Source organism: Hesperophylax consimilis, chromosome 26, assembly GCF_061612785.1.
Source record: "Hesperophylax consimilis isolate HC1 chromosome 26, BYU_Hcon_1.0, whole genome shotgun sequence".
Taxonomy (NCBI): domain Eukaryota; kingdom Metazoa; phylum Arthropoda; class Insecta; order Trichoptera; family Limnephilidae; genus Hesperophylax; species Hesperophylax consimilis.
The window spans coordinates 3,800,457-3,824,531 of NC_142861.1; the positions used below are offsets into that span (position 1 = coordinate 3,800,457).

A 24,075-nucleotide genomic window follows, 5' to 3' on the forward strand; every position below is an offset into this window, starting at 1 on the left:
GGTTAAGACTGAATATATTTTGTATCAGGTTCACACTGAATATATTTTGTATCAGGGTACAGACAATATATTTTGTATCAGGTTCACACTGATTATATTTTGTATCAGGGTACAGACTGAATATATTTTATATCAGGGTGCAGACTGAATATATGTTGTATTAGGGTGCAGACTGAATATATTTTGTATCAGGTGCACACTGCATATATTTGATTATAAACATTCGGCGTTTTATTTAACGCTAACAATATTTATTTTATTGATACATGATTTAGAGAGTACATGTGTTTTTTTGTTATATTTCACCCTCCATGCTAGGGATGACCCAGTGTTATGGCGGGTGAATTTTACAGTTTGCGGACATAGAATCTATACATTACTATAATATAAAAAGAAAAATGATGTATAGCTAGTTTGGGTTGCAAGAAGACGATGGAGAAGTTAGAGAATTATAAGAACATATTATGTTCTGTAATAAATTTCAACGGATTGTGTAAAATGTGAAATTACATAATATTTACTCATACAAGCATTATCAAGTGCAAGTTAATATAATGAGTTGATTATTTTTTAAATTAATACTACACTACAACATCAGCAATAATCCTTCTGTCACTCAAACAATTAATTGCACCATTGTCACTTATAAATAATAATTTATCAGTCAGAGTCTAAAGTTTATGTGTTGCATAAATTTTTTTTTTCCACTTTTAATGAATATTATTAACCTCTCGGGCATTCTGTCAGAATTTGTTTCCATTTCCACTTTGCAATAAAATCCAAATAAATAGGATATTTCTGAATGTATCCGGAAATTAAAAACTGTTTTTGTAAGTTGAATAAATAGGCTTTCTTATATTTTTATTAGAAATAATAAAATTAGTTTTAGAAATTTACAAAATTTTAATGCAAACATAAAAAAAGTTTTAAACAATGGCTCACCTTACGGTTTTTCGGCTAAACATTGATTGAACTAAAATTACTGATAATGAAAAAAAATGGAAAAAGACATATTTTTTTAGATAAATGTATTATAAACATTACTGTCACTTTTATGTCAATACATAGTAAAAAATGCACAAAATTTGGTTTCATAGAAGTGTACATTTTAATTCTTCTGTGGTTAACTTCTAGATTTGAATATAAAGCGTGGTATTTTCTCTTTCTACGACCGTTTATATCATATTTCTCACCATGACAGTAGGGAGATACAACGATTTCTATGAGACCTTATTAGATGTTCCCAAAAGCAAACAAATTAGCCTGAGAGGGTAATAAAATTATTATAATGTATTGTGTTGTAAAAAATGGGAGACCATATCAAGGAATTATGTTTAAACTGAATTCTGACAAAAAAACCGTACAGTACTTGACTAACTAACCACTAATCCGTATCTACGCCGAGGTAAGCAGAGAGGACGGACCTCCAGATAACTATGGCACATAGTCTGTGCTTTATTCACGTTCATAAATTAACTCAACTCTTCTGTTATTTTTAATAATCAATTATGGTAATTCCAGGACCTCGCGCATGCTACGACGAGGGCAAGCGTGTGTCAGAGACGCTGGCATACGCCTACGCCAAGCAGGAGCACGTCAATGTGCGCGTGGCACGCATCTTCAACACGTACGGCCCGCGCATGCACGCTGGAGACGGCCGTGTCGTGTCCAACTTTGTCATGCAGGCGCTGCAAAATTTCACCATTACTGTACGTCGATAATTTTACAATCATCAATCAATTTTTTAAGATCCCCCGAATGCGATGGGGTGAGTTGGAAAACTTACCGCCCCGCACAATGTATTTTTAACATTCTAGGATCAGAATTTTGCATGAATACACATTACAAGGAGACCTTTGAATTGTAGGGATGCTTGATACAGAAGATTTAAATGGATAGATCACTGATTTTTAAGCATGCGCAAGTTCCGAAATCTTAAAATGTTTTTCGTTTTTAAAATAAATAAATATGGGTTTTTTTAATACGATAGTTTATTACTTTTATTAAAGTTATGATTATTTATATTTCGAATAAAAATATAATATATTCTTACTAGATAAAAATAATATATTCTTACTAGACTAGAAAAGTCAGTAGATGTCGCAAATTAGAATAAAATTGGATATATTTAGCCAAGACACTATCTAGATTGCATCGAGTTCGGGAAAAATCTTACAATCAAACATATGCGTTAAGAAAATGGAGATAATATTGGTAGTTCTTATTCAAAGTATGTATAATACAGCCGTTTAGTACTTTCAACACTTTTGCTCAGTTTGCAATGTTTTCTGTGTATTTAACCTCTCAGACAAAGACTTTTATCTACTATGTGTTCCTTTGAGAACTGTCAAAACGTGATAATTTTTGTGTTATTTACGAGTTTTGCTAAAAGCTTCATAACTCACGTTTTGGGAAACGTAGCCTCATTCTAAAAAATGTTTTGGAAAGATTATGAAATTCACTATCGAATTGTGTTGTTATACGTAAATATTTGCGTTTCTAAATATACATTTTATGAAAACGTCAAAAATATGTAAAAATCGCTTACAATTATTTCAAAGCCTTGAAAAATGTACTTTTTTCTGAGTATCATAAAGAAATAACACTTTATATATTGAAGAAATATAATTTAAAACTATTAGTCACCTCAAAATATTAACCGTCCAAACTAAAATATTTTTAATAAATTATTTAGAAACGCAATAAATTATGAACGAACAAGATGACAGATTCAATCGGCTTAGATAATGCAGTTCTACGTTCCACAGATATTCTTGAATACAGACGCGTAGCGTTATTCATTATCGATACTCTGTTTTTTAAATCATGGCAATCCGTATACTAGTGATGGAAATAAATCGATTTTTGTCAAATTTCGCGCGTTTACGTGAAAAGACGTTCTTATGTCTTGACCGCTATTATCATATTTACGTCTTTTGACGTTCTAATGTTCTGAGTGGTTAAAGTGCACTATATATATCTTATTTTCCGGAAAAACAAATACTGTTTTAGAAATTAAATAAAATTATCTTTCCGTTGTACGCATTTAAAATAATCATTACTATTTCTAGATAATAAAATTTTAATATCAAATGTGAAAAATACTGTCAAAAACGCTAACCACATTTTTACTTAAATTTTTACTCCAATCGTAGAAAAATTGAGAGAACTCGAAATTTGGAAAACACATTCGTTTTGTTTGAGATATTTTCAAGAAAACTGTATCTTCACTTTTATCTCGTTCATATATTAAAATTAAGAAATAATTTTTTAAACTTTAACCGATTGTTATTATAGCGATGCGAAATATGAATTATTCATTTTGGCTATTTTTAGAATTTTATTAATGGCATCCAGTATAAATATGAATTATAAACTGGAAAGAATTATTATTAACGTCAAGAAATTACTTGGTTCCGCATGGTAGAAAAAAAGATAAAAATACTATTATAAAAATTTGGTCACTCCTAACATACTGGAGGGGTTAAATACCACCTAAGGTGATAGGGTTGAATTAGCTCAGTGGTAGAGCAAAACCCCGGCAAGGGAGAGGTCCTGGGTTCAATTCCTAGTGCGACCGGATCTTTTTCTGTTTCAATCTTTTGTTTGAGTCTTCAATGATTATGATCAAATTCTACAAACAATGATCGCTATCGTGAAGTAAAGATTTGTAGATATTGCACTATTTTATTATGTAGCGGCCTGATGATATATTACAGTAAATTTAAAAATAAAATTGAATAATTTCAGGTTTACGGCAACGGGAAGCAGACAAGATCTTTCCAGTACGTATCTGATCTAGTAGATGGCCTGGTCTTACTGATGGGTTCCAACTACACACAGCCTGTCAATATTGGCAATCCTGTGGAGCACACCATCGAAGGTACAACAAGAAACTATATATAGATATATCCAGAGATGTGCTTTATTTCAAATAAATCCATTTCAAATGGAAATGCAAAATGCAAAATGGGTATTTTGCATTTTGCATTTTAAATGCTTTTCTAAAAACCATTTTGCATTTTGCATTTTAAATGCTTTTCTCAATGCATTTTCCATTTTAAATGCTTTTTTGCAACATTCTTCCTACTATCTCCACTCATCTTTTTTTCATAAGCGCCAAATATCAGTCGGTCCTCAACCTCGCTATGAGAGATAATTTACATTTGTCAATTGAGTGATACCATTACAAAAAATACTGATTCAAATACTGAACATGGCCAGGACGCTGTAATATTAAATGTTAGATAGCAGTTTCTATGTTTTTACGTTGGCAACATTAGTCCCGCGCAAATTTTTTGTGGTTTCATAATCTGTAGTCGTGGTGTTTTTGGATTTACCATCATGTAATATGTTTGTTCTACATTGATGTCCATTATTAACCCTCGGTCGGGCGCAGCCGGCCTCAGAGGCCAACAAAAGACATTTTTTCCCTCTCCAATTCTCAAAGGCGGCCCCCCGCCCTTCCCTCATTTTACTCGCCTAACTTTAGGAACCTTACATGGCGCCCGTCTTCAGTCAGTCGTCGGTCTTTACGCAGCTCACTTACACCTTACACTCAGCTTCACAGGCCGCCTGCGCCCGATTGCATCACAATTTTGAAGGTGACCTTTTTCAGGATATTTTTATTTGCAGTTGTTCATTATACTCAATTATGCCTGTTCTGTATGAAGTTTATCAGTATCTTGAGAAATAAGTTCTGTATTGGACCCTGGCCTTTCAGGCAGAGTGCGCCCGATTGAATTATAATTTCAGTTTTAGGCATTTTATATACATATGTTTCTGCAGAAATGGCTAGAAAAGATGATCTCTCTCAACGCAATGATGCTGATGATATGGTGACGTTTCTTCTCGATGATGATGCTTCTGAAGATCCAGCTTTGGTTGAAGATTTAGGCAACGAGAGCGACATCGGACAACTAGCTCGGCGAAGCGGGCGAAGTCTGAATACAAGTGGAAAGCCCATTCAGTTGCAAACTCGCTTCCAATAAAACACATCCCCTACAACACCTCAAAAAAGGCAAAAGTGTGGAATATGCGTGTTTGAATCAGGATTTAGGAGGATGACGAATTACGAATGTTTAGGTTGTCATCAACCGATCTGTTTACTCCACGTAAACGCGCTGTGCCAAACCTGTTTTTCGGCTGCTGATTTGGGAACCTCATCGTCCATATCTTGCTACGGCTGCAGTCAGTAGAGACTACCACCTACCTTACCTTTAAATTTTTATTACTTTAAACTTTTATTACTTTTATGGAGCTCGGTTTGACCAATTATTTTGAACACTGTTTTTGGAAAATTGTTTATTTTAGTTTATGAATGGTAATGTTTAATAAACTGGTTATTTTGTGTTATATTTGGTTTAATTCCTTTCTATAGATCCTAGTAAAGACTACCCGACAAGTATTTTGTATTAGAATTAATATAGTGGAAGGTGGGGGCTAAAAATATATTGGTGGCCTCTCAGGCCGGGTGCGCCCGATTTCGGTTCGCCCATAGGTGTGCCTGACGGAGGGTTAAATGACAAATTTGTTTAAAAATTCTATAATTATTTTAATTGTTTGACCTGAGAAACCATTTTGCATTTTCAATGCATTTTGAAAATAGGTATTTTGCATTTTGCATTTGAAATGCTTTTCTAAAAACCATTTTGCATTTTCAAATGGAAAAATTTTGACCCATTTCCATTTTGCATTTCAAATGGTTTTGGGTACCCATTTTGCACATCTCTGGATATATCTAATCAATGCACTGCTCTGTGCTAAAAATTAAAACAGATATTTCGTAAAAACAGTTTTTATTGTGAATTTGTATTTTCAACTTAGTGTTATTTTTTAAATATACCTAAAATCACATGTCTACTTAAGCGGTTGGTTGTATATATATGGTGGTGCGCAAATCTTTAGTTCGCAATTATGCGGAGGGTTGCGGTAAGTGCGATAAAGACTTAGACAAAACAAAAACGAATTGAATTTGCCTTATTGTTTACAAGAGGAAATGAGTGGGAAAGGCCAAAGACTTACCCCTAGGTCTCGTCCTCCGTAGCCGCTGGTTCCTTTACACTTATCAGCTTGCATACAATTAAGGCAATTCCCTTTAACACTCGCTCACTCAACACAAAAAAACAGTGACATTCACTGTGGCGGGTAAAAACGTTTCACTGGACGATGTGATGCTCCAAACAATCACAGCTGAGTTCAACATATGCAGGTATTCACAAAATGACATGACAATGTTCGCGGTGACCAAGATGCAACGATAATAATGTTCCTTATCGTTTGGCCCGGGTCAAGGAAAGGGGACAAAGGGGCAAAGGGGGGGTGAAGGGTACACATTTTAAGACTATTCAATTTTAAAACCTCACGCGCAACTAATATATAAAAGAACTGCTTACTGCAATCCACCTAGATTTCTCCGTTTATTCCATATTTTTAAGTTCTATAAATTTTTGCACAAGCAATCTCTCAAAACGTTTTTTCAAACTTGCTATAATATGCTACGAATCGCTTGGGTGGATATTATGTTTTTTTTTAACTATTATACAGTTAACATTTTAGGCTAGTTCAGATAAACGTACAGTGGATTACTAAGACTGTTATCATTCATTTATTGGAATAACTTTGATGCTTATAAATGTAATACATATCACTGAAGAAGAAGATAATACTAATTCATTGAAGATATTACTAGTAACTAGCTTTTCGCCCGTTGCAGGCAACAAATGGGTAAAAATACTTTTGAATGTATGATTTGGCGTTGAATGCGGGTGGAGCGAGAGGTGTGTGCCTACTTTTATATTTATGATGTGATGTAATGCGTAAAAATGTGGTGAAAATATTAAATTAATATATATATATATATAACCTAACCTAAATGTGATATTCTATAACAAAAAATTGCCCCTTAAATAACGCCTGCTCGCGTCCCCTTTAGAGTTACATCCCAGTTTTCAAGTAGTTTGTGGGCTACGCTAGGTTTGTATAGACTGGTTTGTGATTTCATTCTAATACCTATTTTCCATGTTATTTTCTGTAACAAAAAATTGCCACTTTAATAACGCCTGCTCGCGTCCCCTTTAGAGTTATATCCCAGTTTTCAAGTAGTTTGTGGGCTACGCTAGGTTTGTATAGACTGGTTTGTGATTTCATTCTAATACCTATTTTCCATGTTATTTTTCTGTAACAAAAAATTGCCACTTTAATAACGCCTGCTCGCGTCCCCTTTAGAGTTATATCCCAGTTTTCAAGTAGTTTGTGGGCTACGCTAGGTTTGTATAGACTGGTTTGTGATTTGATTCTAATACCTATTTTCCATGTTATTTTCTGTAACAAAAAATTGCCACTTTAATAACGCCTGCTCGCGTCCCCTTTAGAGTTATATCCCAGTTTTCAAGTAGTTTGTGGGCTACGCTAGGTTTGTATAGACTGGTTTGTGATTTAATTCTAATAACTTTTCCCATGTTCTAACCTAACATGTATGTTTGCATATGAATGAAACAATGAGTGTGTGACCACAAATGTAATAAAATATATGTGTGTTTAGAAAGAAATGAATATTTTGAGAAAAAAAAGCGCCAAGGAGCTTACTGATCATTTTTTCACCGAGCTGTTCGGGTTGTGTAGGTCGAGACGCGTAATTTGATACCCATATCGTATGTACGGTTTTTGTCACCGACATTCTTCAAAAGTTGTTATTTTGGAAAAAGAATTGCTCAATTAGCACGCGAAATTTAAAAACTTTTAAAAATATAATATGTATTTTGGCATATAAATGAAACAATGATTGTGTGACCACAAATGTATTAAAATATATGTGTGTTTAGAAAATGGATATTTTGAGAAAAAAAAGTGCCAAGGAGCTTACTGATCATTTTTTCACCGAGCCGTTCGGATTCTGTAAGTTGAGACGCGTAATTTGATACCCATATCGTATGTACGGTTTTTGTCACCGACATTCTTCAAAAGTCCTAAGTCCCAGCGAATTATTTATTTTATTTTATTATTTTTTTATTTTTTTTTTTTTTTTAATTAGAATTTTTTAACGAAAACTGCCCAACTCCATTGAGAAATTATTTCTCGTGTTTGAGTTGGGGAGTGTTGAGAGTCATTATGGTTTATAGGTTGTAAAAATTCACTAGTTGATGAAGCTAAAAATTAACAAATAGTTATAAAACTAGATGATAAATTTGATAACACAATATAATTAAGAAAATAAGAAATTTAATTACAAACTAAAAAATATAACTTAAATAATATAATAGTTATTAAACTTAGAAAAAATAAGATATAAAAATAAAAATGTACTTATTAGGTACGAAATAATAGAAGGTAGGTACAGTATTAGTTGTAAATTTTTCAAAGACCGAGCTGGCAATCTTGTATGAAATGGGTACTTAATAAAATGCAACAACGCATATTAGGAAGCGCATAATATAACTTTAGAGGATATCTAAAAAAAATATATGTTTTGGAAAAAAACATTGCTCTATAAACACGCAAAATGTAAAAACTTTTATGGAAAAAATCAAAATTTTAAATTAAAATTACATAATCCGTTTTTAATATTTTTCCCAAACTTCTGTGCTCCTGGTAGATAACAGCGTCCTCGAGGTAATTTTTGGCAATTTTTTTATGAATGGAAACACACACAGAAATGGCTTTATAAGAATTATCATTATGGAGGAAAAAAGTTGTCATTTCAAACTTAATTAAAAAAAAAAAAAAATTACCGAAAAAATATTTTCATAACGCAATTAGGTACCTACTCGTTAAAAAATAAAGAGATTAAAACTTTAAATATGAATGGCTCCCGGGGCGACGGTACCCATGCCCGCCTCCCAAATTTAATGATTATATTACAAACACTCGAACTGGAAAAACTTTTGATTAAAAAATGTTTATTTTACAAAACAATTAACACCGCTTCACCCTATATAACTTCTGCGCTCCTGGTACAAATTATAAATTTGCGTGACGCTATTGGTGTAGTTTTTCACTACGGGGCGACGGTACCTGTGCCAAATTATTTTTCCCCAACTTTATTTCGTTAATAATTAATAAATTTTATTTCGTTCAAAAGCATTATCGATTTTCAAAAGATAAGCCGCCAAAGTAAGTACCTACACAGATTTTATCGTTTCTTTGAAGTAACATCACTATGTAATAAAACATCTCTTCGGTGCTTGTCTATGATTGGCTGATTTCTGATTGACCAAAAGCCCGACTGTTGGCATTTTTTGTTAAAATAGCAAATGTCAAAACAGCCGGTTATTGTGGGACATTTTGAACCGAGCGCCATATGTAGGCCGGCCGATTAACGTTCCTAAACTTTCGGACGATGATTTTTTTCGATAACTTTAACCGTAGACTGCGTGTTTGCTACGGAATTCAATCATCAGGTTGACTGTGTAGATTTTATAAAAAAAGCATACCACGTGGTTTTTGCGTGACCACGTGACTATCTTTTTCGCCGGGAAGCTCTCCCGATTAAACGGCCACAAATCAACTTTTTGTGTGTTAGGACATCCTGGCGGCCGGAGAGAGTACTGCGCACTTTCGTATGGTGCGCCGCGAGCGCTTCCAGTTTCTGCCGCCAGGGTCTCCTCAAATTTTTGTCGACATCTTTCCCCGAACGAATATATTAGTAAACATTTCCATACAAACTTTTACTGACTCGTGTTTTCGGTTTTTACAGACCGAATTGAGCCTCGGCTTCTATACGGACGGGAAGGCGTCTCGGTCGCTTTTCGCCTGAAGCCCGAAACAAATGAAAGGCAACTTTTTTCTCGCACGCCAAAACGAACCTCGAGTCGTATCGACTTGAGGGGGAGAGCGGTCACTTTTCGCCTAAATGCCCCACGAAAGAAAACAAAGAAACTGAGTATTACTATATGTATTCTTGAATTAAAATATGAGGTGATTGTTGACAAGTGTCCCAACTACTGCCAACCCTCTGGAACCAGTGATAATCCCCGATTGGGGTATGTCATGAGGCTGAAACTAGTGGGGAGGGGAATGAGATGGGGAAGAGGAAGGTGGAGAAGTTCCTCGCTATTCAGATCTGGTCACCAAACACAGCCAAAGCCATTTCAAGCAATATTTCAATTCTGAATGGTGGTCTTACACCAGGGCGATACTGAGAGTATCTTCTACTCTAGAACGTTCCGCAACTATACTAAATGTTATTTTAAATGAGTAATTTGTGAAATAACACAAATTTAATCAAAGAAAATTTACTTACCACCGATTTGAAACTGCGACCTCAAGCTTGCTAGTCGAGAGCCTTACCCATCAACCCCGGAGACCGTCGAAAATAATCCAATATAACTAGGTTATTGGGAGGGTGTTGTCCCGGGAAGAAAGAGGTTCTGATTTCAGTTCCCAGTTGCGACCGTTTTCTTTTTTTCAATTTCATATTTCTCTTTTTAAAGTTTTTGATTGTTTTGCAGAATTTGCGCTTATAATACGTGACCTGGTGGAGGGCTGCAAGAGCACTGTGTCCCAAATGGCCGCTGTGGAAGACGACCCTCAGCGACGGAGGCCAGACATCACCAGGGCCAAGACGTTCCTCGGGTGGGAGCCCAAGGTAACTAACAAATAATTATTTGCATTTATGAAGAAAACAATAGACCTGTCCATGAGAGAAAGGGGACCGGAGCGGGGAGGTGATTTGACCGTTTCTCTTTTAAGTGATTTCCCAATAAACGAATCTGACAGTATACAGGCAAATCGCATTGTCCTATCAGTATCTAGTTTTTAAAAATAATATCTGCTTACGAATAAGAAGTCCTTTTTACAATGGCGGGCAAATTTCTGGCTGCTTAAAAACCTTTATGCAAATCTCAAATCGGGCCAACAAAAGTTTGGCATTGTTTACAAAATCAAATATTTTGTTACATTATTTTAGTTAGACACTTGCTAATCAATATGCGTGCGTGCAGAGATGTGCAAAATGGGTACCCAAAACCATTTGAAATGCAAAATGGAAATGGGTCAAAACTTTTCCATTTGAAAATGCAAAATGCAAAATGGTTTTTAGAAAAGCATTTCAAATGCAAAATGCAAAATACCTATTTTCAAAATGCAAAATGGTTTCTCAGGTCAAACAATTAAAATAATTATAGAATTTTTAAACAGTTTAGTCATTTAATAATGGACATCAATGTAGAACAAACATATTACATGATGGTAAATCAAAAAATGCCACGACTACGAATTATGAACCACAAAAAATTTGGTAAGTTTTTAGATTCTCACGGCCAAAAGCATTTTTGTTGTTTGTTTTTTGGGTGTTATGCCGTGTTGCGCTAACTCCTTCTTTAGCCGACGTTTCGGACAGCGTCGCAGTGTCCATCATCAGGGCAGATCCTGTAAAATATCCAGTAAATTTTGGGTGTCGAGTTTGTGCTTATTTATTTGTGGCCTGGGCCCGTCCAAGTGCGAAATGCCAACGGAAGTGGCGACATCTTGTGGCGAATTCTGAAAGCACAGTATTTATGATAGCCTGGGGCCCATCCAAGTGCGAAATGCCAACGGAAGTGGTGCCATCTTGTGGCGAATTCTAGAATTAGAAAACCGATTGACCGCGGTTAGAGTAGATGTACCCAGTATCAAGGTATAAATGCAATGGTTTTATATTGTATTATTATATGGTATTGGAGTATACTTAGACATGTTATTTGCGTTTAGCTTTGGTGTAGCCGTCAATTACCGGATACTAAGAGCTGTTGAGCTTAGCTCCGTCGTCTCTATTGATATTAAATGGATTTTTGTAGATTTCAATTGCCTCCATAATCAGGCGTGATCTATAAGTTTTGGGTCTTCCCAGGACCTCAAAAAATTTGCGCGGGACAAATGCTGCCAACGTAAAAACATAGAAACTGCTATCTAACATTTAATATTACAGCGTCATGGTCCCATGTTCAGTATTTGAATCAGTATTTTTTGTAATGACATCACTCAATTGCCAGGGCTTCTACCAGGGAGCAACTTGACAAATGTAAATTATCTCTCATAGCGAGGTTGAGGACTGACTGATATTTGGGGCTTATGAAAAAAAGATGAGTGAAGATAGTTACAGTAGGAGGAATGTTGCAAAAAAGCATTTAAAATGGAAAATGCATTGAGAAAAGCATTTAAAATGCAAAATGGTTTTTAGAAAAGCATTTAAAATGCAAAATGGAAAATACCCATTTTGCATTTTGCATTTCCATTTGAAATGGATTTATTTGGAATAAAGTACATCTCTGCGTGCGTGCCACTAAAACTCAGAAACGAGTCCCGGTACGATCAGGGGAATTATATGGTGTGGTAGTATCCCTCTATCCCCCATCTATGAAAAAGGTTTCCGTTTTTACCTGAAGGGCGTGCTTTTGAAGATATAAGGGCTGGAAGTTTCGCTCTCTAGAACAGTTCAGAACATTCGAGAGCATTCCACAACATCCCGGAACATTCTGAAATGTTGTGGAATGTTTGAGAATAGTCTGGAACATCCCAGATCATAGTGAACTAAAAACGTTGCTAAGTAGGGGATTGTTACCTAGAATCCTTCTAGAATCAGACATTGCCCTTAGGGTGCGCCAAACAAAACTAAAATAGTTAAATATGTCTGAAACAGATATAAGACTACAATACTTTCTCACTGGCGTGGGTTTAGATATGTGTGTTGTTTCTTAACGTAGGTAGGTAGCTGGGGAATGGAATTCAAAGAAAGAGTGTTTTTTGGATTGACTTATAATACATGTTTAAAGAACAAATACATTATTGTATTGTAACAAGGGGACTTACCCACTGACCGACTTTTGCCTAAAAGGTTTATACTAACTAAAACTGCAATTTGATCCACCGATGAAGTTAGCCTGGTCCGGAGCGATACGCTCGGCTTTATCAGTTCATCCCGAACACGGATGTCGTGACGGCAAAGGGGTACCCTTAGATCTCCAGACCTGAGGCGGAATACATCTGTCGGACAATCAGAAAAACCGGATGTTCTATGTCCACGGTTTCCAATGAGATCCCATCGTCCAGTAGTAGTGGCACGAAAGTAGCAAGGAGCGAAGCGGGCACGTGGTTTATAATCACGCATTTAGCGTTTTTACGGTTTTCACGAATCTGGAGAATATAATATTTAGAAAGGAACGGACTCCGGTTATTCACGGTTGACGAATATTTGACGAATTCATCCAGACGCGGATTGTAGGATTAACGTCGGATATACTTCAACACGGCGTTCTCGAAAAGAACATGGCTTCATGGTTACGTTTCACCCTCTTTACTCGGGTTTTACAGAATAATCACATTCCACAACGGGAATTTAATAAAAACATACGCCACGCATATTTTTTGTTAAGATAACATCGCCTTCATCGCGAATTAACACTCCTTCTCAAATCTCGACCCAACCCGCATCAGTATATCCGCAAGAGTGACTTCCTTCCGCTCTCTGCACTCTTGCCACCTGTTGCCATAGACAATAAGAACATAGTCTAACACAATAGTTCTTACTTTAAAAACAACGGAGTCGCGAAGTAGCATGTTATGAATTATAATTCTGCATCATAACAACGGGATTGAAGGCAATTTTAGTAAAATCGTAATTGTGACAATACATTGGTCATATCTCTAAATAGTATAAAACAAATTCACTATCCACGTCTGCCTGTTTGTGCGCTTAGTTCTACTAAACTATGCAACGGAGTTTGATAGGGTTTTCACTATCATTTAGAGAATTTTTTCCGGAAGATTTATATATAATATAATACATGGATATTATATTTATTGAAAGTAGAGAAAAGTCGAGCAACATCAGCTAGTTTGTTATAATTTACTCATCTCACTCATTTTTGCTTGGCTACGCAACCCGATTTGTAAACGGTTCTGTTAAAAATGAACATTCAGACCCTGCGCAGAAAATTCCCACAGTGGACTGCGCCGCAAACCATTACCTTACTTTTCTGCGCAGAGTCTGATTATTTCAATGTGCTCTCTTCGGCTGTCAAAGTACAACTAAAGTCATAGTTTTTTTAAGTATTCTCGAACCCTCCTGGTACCAAAAAGATGGTCACATGGTTTGCCTCCAACGCGTCAAATTGATACCCAGATTTTACGCTAGGGCAAGTCTATCTCTTTTGACATCAGTGGGTAAAACATTCTAAAATGATTTGTTGCTTCTCAAACTGCACCTATTAGATTTTAGTACATGGAATTTAAAAGATTACCGTTTGTATTTGTCGCATGTAATTGTCTTGCCCATCAATAGTGTTGCTGAGCAAGCCAAAGGCTGCCAATATTGCCGTAATGAAGACAAATTCACAACACAAAAAAATCTCCTACAATAACTCCACCAAACTTGTGTAAATGTTTTTTTTTAAATATTTTTTATATGAATACCGTACAAGAGTTCCTACTGTCTGGAACCAGACTAGAGAGAGACTATGGCATCCCCAATTGGGGTATATTGTGAGGCTGGAGGTAGTGGGGTGGGGATGTGGAATGTTGCTTAGTACCTGGCTATTCATATCTGGTCACCAAACACGGCGAAAGCTATTTTAAGCAACCTTTCAATTCTGAATGGTGGTCTTACACCAGAGCGAGACTGAGAGTATCTTCCACTCTGGTAGATTGTTTTTGTAGTATTGTTTGCATCAAAAGTGTGTACATATTTTAAGACCACAGGGAAAAACAAGGGATGTCGGTTAAAAACCATAATGAAGTCACAATGCCATCTAGTGGCATTACTGTGTATCTTTCACACTGAAAAATTGTTTTAGGAATAACCATCGCTGTCAAAAACTATGGCGGTTTATTCAGTTATTTATGACAGGCAAGAATGGTGAGCATCCGTGCGCAAATAGACAAAAATAAATACTGATGATGGTGAGAAAAAGCATTAACAATGAATGTCAGTGACAGAATACAGACATTTAGTTGAATTGACATTCCTTGTTTTTCCCCTGTGGTCTTCATTAGACATTCAGTTGAATTGACATTCCTTGTTTTTCCCCTGTGGTCTTCATTAGACATTCAGTTGAATTGACATTCCTTGTTTTTCCCCTGTGGTCTTCATTAGACATTCAGTTGAATTGACATTCCTTGTTTTTCCCATGTGGTCTTCATTAGACATTCAGTTGAATTGACATTCCTTGTTTTCCCCTGTGGTCTTCATTAGAAATTCAGTTGAATTGACATTCCTTGTTTTTCCCCTGTGGTCTTCATTAGACATTCAGTTGAATTGACATTCCTTGTTTTCCCCTGTGGTCTTCATTAGACATTCAGTTGAATTGACATTCCTTGTTTTTCCCCTGTGGTCTTCATTAGACATTCAGTTGAATTGACATTCCTTGTTTTTCCCCTGTGGTCTTCATTAGACATTCAGTTGAATTGACATTCCTTGTTTTCCCCTGTGGTCTTCATTAGACATTCAGTTGAATTGACATTCCTTGTTTTTCCCCTGTGGTCTTCATTAGAAATTCAGTTGAATTGACATTCCTTGTTTTCCCCTGTGGTCTTCATTAGACATTCAGTTGAATTTTCATTCCTTGTTTTTCCCCTGTGGTCTTCATTAGACATTCAGTTGAATTGACATTCCTTGTTTTCCCCTGTGGTCTTCATTAGACATTCAGTTGAATTGACATTCCTTGTTTTCCCCTGTGGTCTTCATTAGACATTCAGTTGAATTGACATTCCTTGTTTTTCCCCTGTGGTCTTCATTAGACATTCAGTTGAATTGACATTCCTTGTTTTCCCCTGTGGTCTTCATTAGACATTCAGTTGAATTGACATTCCTTGTTTTCCCCTGTGGTCTTCATTAGACATTCAGTTGAATTGACATTCCTTGTTTTTCCCCTGTGGTCTTCATTAGAAATTCAGTTGAATTGACATTCCTTGTTTTCCCCTGTGGTCTTCATTAGACATTCAGTTGAATTTTCATTCCTTGTTTTTCCCCTGTGGTCTTCATTAGACATTCAGTTGAATTGACATTCCTTGTTTTCCCCTGTGGTCTTCATTAGACATTCAGTTGAATTGACATTCCTTGTTTTCCCCTGTGGTCTTCATTAGACATTCAGTTGAATTGACATTCCTTGTTTTTCCCCTGTGGTCTTCATTAGACATTCAGTTGAATTGACATTCCTTGTTTTCCCCTGTGGTCTTCATTAGACATTCAGTTGAATTGACATTCCTTGTTTTCCCCTGTGGTCTTCATTAGACATTCAGTTGAATTGACATTCCTTGTTTTCCCCTGTGGTCTTCATTAGACATTCAGTTGAATTGACATTCCTTGTTTTTCCCCTGTGGTCTTCATTAGAAATTCAGTTGAATTGACATTCCTTGTTTTCCCCTGTGGTCTTCATTAGACATTCAGTTGAATTTTCATTCCTTGTTTTTCCCCTGTGGTCTTCATTAGACATTCAGTTGAATTGACATTCCTTGTTTTCCCCTGTGGTCTTCATTAGACATTCAGTTGAATTGACATTCCTTGTTTTCCCCTGTGGTCTTCATTAGACATTCAGTTGAATTGACATTCCTTGTTTTTCCCCTGTGGTCTTCATTAGACATTCAGTTGAATTGACATTCCTTGTTTTCCCCTGTGGTCTTCATTAGACATTCAGTTGAATTGACATTCCTTGTTTTTCTCCTGTGGTCTTCATTTTTGAGTGAGTAATGCATACTTGGGAATGGGAAATTTTAAAAAATTGTTTGGAGTTGTATTTTACTATGTATTTATAATTATTTTTCAGATACCGCTAAAGGATGGATTGAAGAGGACAATAGACTACTTCAGGAATGAGCTGAACAGGAGCAGTCACTCGGAGCGGAACATCTTCATACCGGAAGACCTCAAAACTCTACCTGATAAAAAATAGCACCTCTTAGCACATAACAACAAATTTAGTATAGAAATTTACCAGGGAACGGACGGTTTGTTCAATTATTTTACATACATCATCCACATCCTTTTTATCCAAGAATTAATACGTACTTACTCTTTTCTCAAATATGTTAAATATAATTAAATACGGCAATACCTTAATTCAAATTTGCCAAAAAAATTGCCAGGATTTTTTGTTTTCAAAAGAAGACAGTGGTGTAAGTCAGTTCTGAAGTATATATCACATATAAGAAGGGGGTTAGAGGGTTCAAACTTCCCTTCCCATTGACCTCAGTATTCCGTTATTCACATTGCAAACAACTTGTCGCGCACAGTTTGTACGTGACGTTACGGAAATCAAGAGACCTGCGTCGCCACCACCTTCCGAAATGTCAAAACTTGCTTTCATTCACTCAAAACAGCTGTAGCTATCATTTTTTGTTGACCGTTTTATTCCTAGCATTAGTCTAAAGTAGAAGCATTGTTACAAAATGTCGGAAACAAATGACGATCAGACTAACATACTAACATTTTTTCTAGACCCCATTTTGAATAGAACTTGATAAGCATCAAATCGGCATTCAGCGCCTTTTTGAATTTTGGACATTGGAATGCCGATTCTTGACCCGTTTCAGCTTTTGATCTAATCGGCTGTCAAGCAAAGCGGCCATGATTTTGATCAGAATTTGATCAAACTTGTAACAAAAACCTTTCAAATGTGAAAAATTCAAAGTGGACATATCATCAATATTGTAAATATTTTTGGACAAAAATGTTTTGATACTATGTAATAATATTATATTTAAACAAACTTTTCGTTTTCTCTGTTCTTATGTTTTGCTTATGACACAGTCAAATCTTTGAGAGTTCATTAATTAATTTAAGAGCAAAACAAATCATTTATAACATCACATTATAATTTTTTTTATTTTTCAATGATGAATCGATATTTATACATATCTGTTTTATTTTTAATTAACATATATTTTGAACTAACTAGTCATCGTGCCAATTCACCTCAGGGGTAGGCAGAGAGGATTAAAAATACTCTGTCCTAACACAACTACCTTGCTACGTCGACATCCAGCTCATAAATGCTCGATTCACTAGGCAATGTCATCCTGAGACATCTCCAAGACTTTTGTCATATTATATTTTCTTAACATTCTTTTCTCTACCCAAACCATCTAACGGCCGCTGTTCCCAATCTTAATGATCAACCGTTGAGCCGAAACTTTGGCTGAACACTGCTCAAATGCACAACTACGCTCTTTCCAACGGAAAGGTGAAGACTGAGCGATCAGCCAAATTAAGGAAGCCAAACTACTGGATTAAGCTTGCCTCAGTAAATGACTACTTTATTTTTAACATATTACATACTTTGTTAAATGTGGGTTTATATATTATAGTAATTAAAAAACATATATGCATCAATAATAAATACAACGTTTATTTCGTCAATATTAATTTAACATTGAAAGTTTTTACTTTGACGTCATTTTATTGTCTATGAAAGTGGTCGGGGCCACGGTAATCAACGATGAAGATGGTTGGAAACAGGCTAATTGAACGTTACTGATCAAATCACTTGGCTTATCGGGGCCTGAGATTGATCGTTCGAAAAGTTGGGAACAGCGGCCGTAAGTGTCCCCTTCTTAATCTTGTTCATCACACTTACATTCGCCTCGCGTCATTATTTGCGGTTCCCTTCGTGCGTAATTTTGTTGCACATCATTTTAAGGATAATATATCTAATTTTTAGTGCTTATTTTATGCTTTCTTCCGCCAATCTCACTTCCAAACATCAGGGTTGATATCAGAACTCCATTATGAAACTGTAGCGGTAGAAGGAATTTATGAATAAAACTGTCAATATTCTTTACAATTTTTCCTTCGCAAAAAATGTCAATTGAAGAAGAAAAATATTTCAAGATATGAAAATTTGAATTTAAAATTGCTTTCAGAATATTTTTATTTATGCTGAAATTTTTTTTGATAATTCTTTGAAGTGTTGAAGTTATGTACTTTTAGATAAGTAATACCATAGATAATAGAAGATTAGGACAATATGACATGGAAGCGTGCCGACTGTTACTGAGGTGCAAAACTGCACTGACCATCAAAGCGGCAGATCCAATAAAAGTTACGCATTTGGTGTGTAGTTGGAAACAAAGGCGGGGTGACGTTGAACGTAGATGCGATTTGCAGCAGTATGGGTGAATGATGTTGTTTTATGTAGTTCATGCCACATCTCCTTTGCTTCTATTATCCGTGCGTAAGACATTGTGATTTGTAGTCTATACACTTATTATGATAAGTAATCTATTCAAATGTACTTCAGCTCTTGTAAGTTTTTTTTTTTTTTTACCAACATCCAAACTAATTTGTCTGAATTGCAGCTGGTATAGATTTGTCCATTCTAGTGACTGTCAAAATAAACATATATACTTACATGATATTTTGTAATTACTTAGAGACAGTATCACATATTGTATTGATTCCTATTTTTCTGTTCACATTTGGAATAAATGTGGCTAACGGAGCAGAGCCGTTAATATGCTTTACGGGGAAAGTTTCAAGTTCTGTTCGCAAATGTATATGCAAAATTATGAACCACCAGTAAACAGTCTATAAACATAAACCTTATTTATCCATCACATATTATTGTTTTTCTTGTATCATTTATTTAAAAAAAAAATTGCGCCATGTTGTAATTACAGGTTTATTTATTATTTGTTTAATTTACGCAAGGTCCATTATCAAAATGATCGACTCAACATTTAAAAATGAGTTACCGATTGGGACTAGAAATGCTTATTAATTTATTTACATTATTATTTATGGTTTTTGGAAGGAGTTTTTGTTGTATTGTGTAAATAATAATTTTTTTAAATATCTGATATTATTTTGTATTTTTATTAAAGTGTTGTTTCGGAGTTTTTATATTAAAAGTTTTATATGATTTTTATTTATTTTATTATACCTAATTACACACCGCTTAACCTCAGGGGTAGGCAGAGAGAAAATACCACCACACTAGTTTAATTGTAATAATGATTGGATTATTTATGATGTGCAATTTTCGTGGAAAAATCACCCAAAGGATGCGTTACAACATGATTTATTTTATCTTTAACTTATCACTTAAACTTAGGCTGCCTTACACTCGTAAATCACTTACGACTTATTGTCAAAATTACCAATGTAATCCACACTGTAAGTCTCTATAGCAAGTAACAGAAATCGTAATAGGCATGAGTTTTTGACAGGTCTAATAGCGTCCGCGCGATAAGTTGAGACGCATACTATTAGAAATGATACCTTAACGCGCTGATGCGAGATGTCAAAAATTAAAACAGGTCTTTGTAGGATTTTTTCCCAATGAAAACTAGTTTTTTTTTATTACTAGAACTAAAATCTGATTAGGATAAGTGGATAAGTATGATATTATCTCCATAATACAATATAAAAAATAACAGTAGATAAAACTCAAATAAACACTACGAAATAACAGTAGATAGAACTCAAATAAACACTATGAAATAACAGTAGATAGAATTCAAATATACACTACGAAATAACAGTAGATAGAACTCAAAAAAAACCACGAAATAACAGTAGATAGAACTCAAATAAACACTATAAAATAACAGTAGATATAACTCAAATAAACACCACGAAATAACAGTAGATAGAACTCAAATAAACATTACGAAATAACAGTAGATAGAACTCAAATAAAAACCACGAAATAACAGTAGATAGAACTCAAATAAACACTACGAAATAACAGTAGATAGAACTCAAATAAACACTACGAAATAACAGTAGATAGAACTCAAATAAAAACCACGAAATAACAGTAGATAGAACTCAAATAAACACTACGAAATAACAGTAGATAGAACTCAAATAAACACTATAAAATAACAGTAGATATAACTCAAATAAACACCACGAAATAACAGTAGATAGAATTCAAACAAACACTACGAAATAACAGTAGATAGAACTCAAATAAACATTACGAAAACTAACGTAAACTGAAAGAATATTTTCTGGTTCCAAAAAGCGGAAGGGTATTTTCAGGTGGAAAACAGCGCATTGTTTTATTTTTTTACTATCGGACTAATCACAACTTTTCTGTTTATAAAATTACATATTTGAATTCGCAGTCAGTTGCTGTCATTCGAATAAAATTAAAGAACGCCATTCAATCCCACCGTTAACGGAACAAAAGCGCGTGGAGAATGTTTCCCTCAAGCCAACCTCTTTTCAAAAACTGTTGGTCTTTATTGACAGAATAAGGAAGTTGAGTGAAAAATATTTTGACTTATAAAAAATATGTTCATGTAGATAAAAAAATATCGATTCTAAAAATATAAATATATTTCTATATTATTATTCTTAGAATTAGTTAAACGTTCTTGAAAAAGCATTCAATAGCAATAGACTGTATACGCTCCACGATTGGTCGAAAGAATTCTGACGTCACATGTGTCGTGACTTGTACGTTCAACGGATCACCTATGGTGCATCTCTTTCTATTACATGAGAGATGGTCGGTTTAGATGAGAGAGGTGTATAGGCCAAAGGTTTATTTGGGTTTGTCAAATATATGTACGTATTTGTTGTTATTATTATATGAAATGGATTTCTAAAGATACATATTCGTATAGTGCTTTATAATAATATGTTGTTTATTGCATAACTTAGAAGTTTTATTATTATACATGTCACATAGCATGTGATACACTTCAGGCCGCCGGCCGCCCAGAAAGGTCTCACAGTGAACTGGGCTGTAAACCGTTATTTTACTTTTGGTCTTTACTTTTCTGCGCGGTGGTCCTGAATTAGCGCGTGAAACGTCAACAAGTAGCGACGGCAATACCGTACAAGTACCGTACTGGGCGGGAAAAGCAAATATTCTAACTTAAAATATTAATTTAACTATGAAATCTTAATCAATTTTCTTTTTTTTTAATAACATCAATTCTAATAGACGGTTAACATTGGTAAAAAAATTACTGGAATTCCTTGTTGAAGAATTAAAATTTTTTCCATACAAAATGCTTGAGCGTCGTGGTTTTCACAGTTCTAATGACGTCACACCACACCCCGCCTCTTACCGCTCGGATTCCGCTCGTTTTGGCGGGCTTAATAAAATTTAAACTTTGAGAATTAATTTAATTATGAAAACAAACTTTAAAAAAAAAAAAAAAAAAATACCAGTATTTAAGTTTGAATGCGAACATTGATAAAAAAAAATAAAAAAAATGGACTCAACTTCCTTATTGCGTAAATTTGCCAGCCGCAAATCATTGTTTACAGGAAGCCATTTTAAGATAATTAAAATTACGGGTGTAGCTATTGCTGTGAGCAGTTACATGAGTTAAACATCCGTGAGCATTAATTGCCATAAGTTGACACTCCTGTGAATAACTTTAAAAAAACTTACGTAAATCGTAAATTAAAGCCAGCCTTATAACTAATAACTTACGGTTAAGATTTATAACTAGTGACTTACACCCAAGACTTATAATAGTAAGTGACTTACAACTAAGACTTATTTATTTATTTATTTTATTTATTTATTTATTTATTTATATATAATTTGTACATTTATTTATAACAATTACAGGTAATAAAGCCTAAGACGTTATAATTGTACCATTTATGCAGTGTATATGCAATGCCAAAAATCTCGCAAATGCGCTATAGGACACAAAAAATAAATCTAATTTCTTATCTACCGCATTCAAAAAGCACGTAGCTCTCCCCACAGGTGAGATCATTAATAAATTAGTGCGGCTTGCTCTACTATATAGAAGATTGTGATGACGTCCTCGAGAGTGAGACTCTGGTACAAAAAAATTTAATTGGGCCAGAATCTCATTATTAGATAAGTGACCGTTTATTAGTTGGAAAAAATATTTAAGCAAAGCAATACCTCTACGTGTCTCTAGGGAGTGGTAATTGGTCATGCCTAATATATAAATCGATGGGTAAAGCCAAGGGTAACGTCCATAGAGCCGCGAGAATAAAAACCTTAAAAATTTTTTATGGACTCTTTCAATGCGTAAAGTGTATGTTAATTCATGTGGAGCCCAGATGATCGAGTTTGATTCAAGTACACTTAGGACTAGTGTGTTATATAATAACGTCAGTGTTTTTGTGTTACGAAACGGATATGAGTTTCTAATTACGAAGCCGAGAAGCCTGTATCCTCTGCTTATTAAATCATCGATGTGTTGGTGAAAGGTTAGTTTGCTGTCGTAAATAACTCCTAGATCTTTGATTTGATTTAGGTGTTGGAGAATAATTTCATTGATTGTATATTCAAATACATGCGGTTTCTTTGATCTTGTATACGAGACGATATTGCACTTGGGTGTACTGAAGTTCAAGCCATTTATTTTGGCCCAGTTTGAGACGCAGTCAATGTCACGTTGAAGGAGAATACAGTCAAGATGGTTTTTTATTGAACGATATAGTTTCAAGTCATCTGCAAATAGTAAATACAGCGAATGTGTGATGACTGAACCAATATCGTTGATAAAAATCAGAAACAGAAGTGGTCCAAGGATAGACCCCTGAGGAACTCCAGAAAAAACTGTGAATTCCAAAGAACTGGAACCCTTATAATAAACAAACTGTCTACGATTTCGAAAATATGAAGCAAAAAAACAGAGTAGTCTTTTGGAAAAACCAAATGAAGCTAGCTTATTTAGAAGAATGTCGATGTCAACCTTGTCGAATGCTTTTTCCAGGTCGAAATAAGCAACATCCACCTGTCCCCGATTGTCGAGAGTTTGTGATAAGAAATCTGAGATGCATAAGAGGTTTGATGTTACTGACATCTGGGGTCTAAAACCATATTGACGGTCATCAAGAATTGGATTAACGTGATTAAGTATATATTTATGTAGAATTTTCTCGAATATTTTCATGATGGAACATAGAACGGCAACTGGTCGATAATTCCGGATATCGCGTTTGTCTCCCTTCTTGTAGATAGGGGTTATTTTAGTTAATCTCCAGATGTCTGGGAGAATCCCGTTTTTTAGGCAAACATTGAAGAGATGACATAATGGTGGTATTAAAAGGTCGGAACAACCCTTTAGTATAAATGTTGGAATATTGTCAGGACCGATGGAGTGAGGTTTCTTTAAATTTGAGAGTGCCTCCTTAACATCTTTTTCTGAAAT

General features: G+C 35.0%; 1 protein-coding gene across 1 annotated transcript in view; it reads left to right on the top strand.

Annotated features, from left to right (window-relative positions):
- The window catches only part of Uxs (UDP-xylose synthase), a 42,329-nt gene extending 22,891 nt beyond the window's left edge, over positions 1–19,438 (top strand). Inside the window, exons 7-10 of the mRNA XM_089647532.1 lie at positions 1,522–1,709; positions 3,751–3,883; positions 10,449–10,585; positions 16,737–19,438. Of these exons, the coding sequence (XP_089503658.1) occupies positions 1,522–1,709; positions 3,751–3,883; positions 10,449–10,585; positions 16,737–16,862 (584 nt within the window). The 3' untranslated portion in view covers positions 16,863–19,438. The remainder of the gene's footprint in view (positions 1–1,521; positions 1,710–3,750; positions 3,884–10,448; positions 10,586–16,736) is intronic.
- The last annotated feature ends 4,637 nt before the right edge of the window (positions 19,439–24,075 follow it).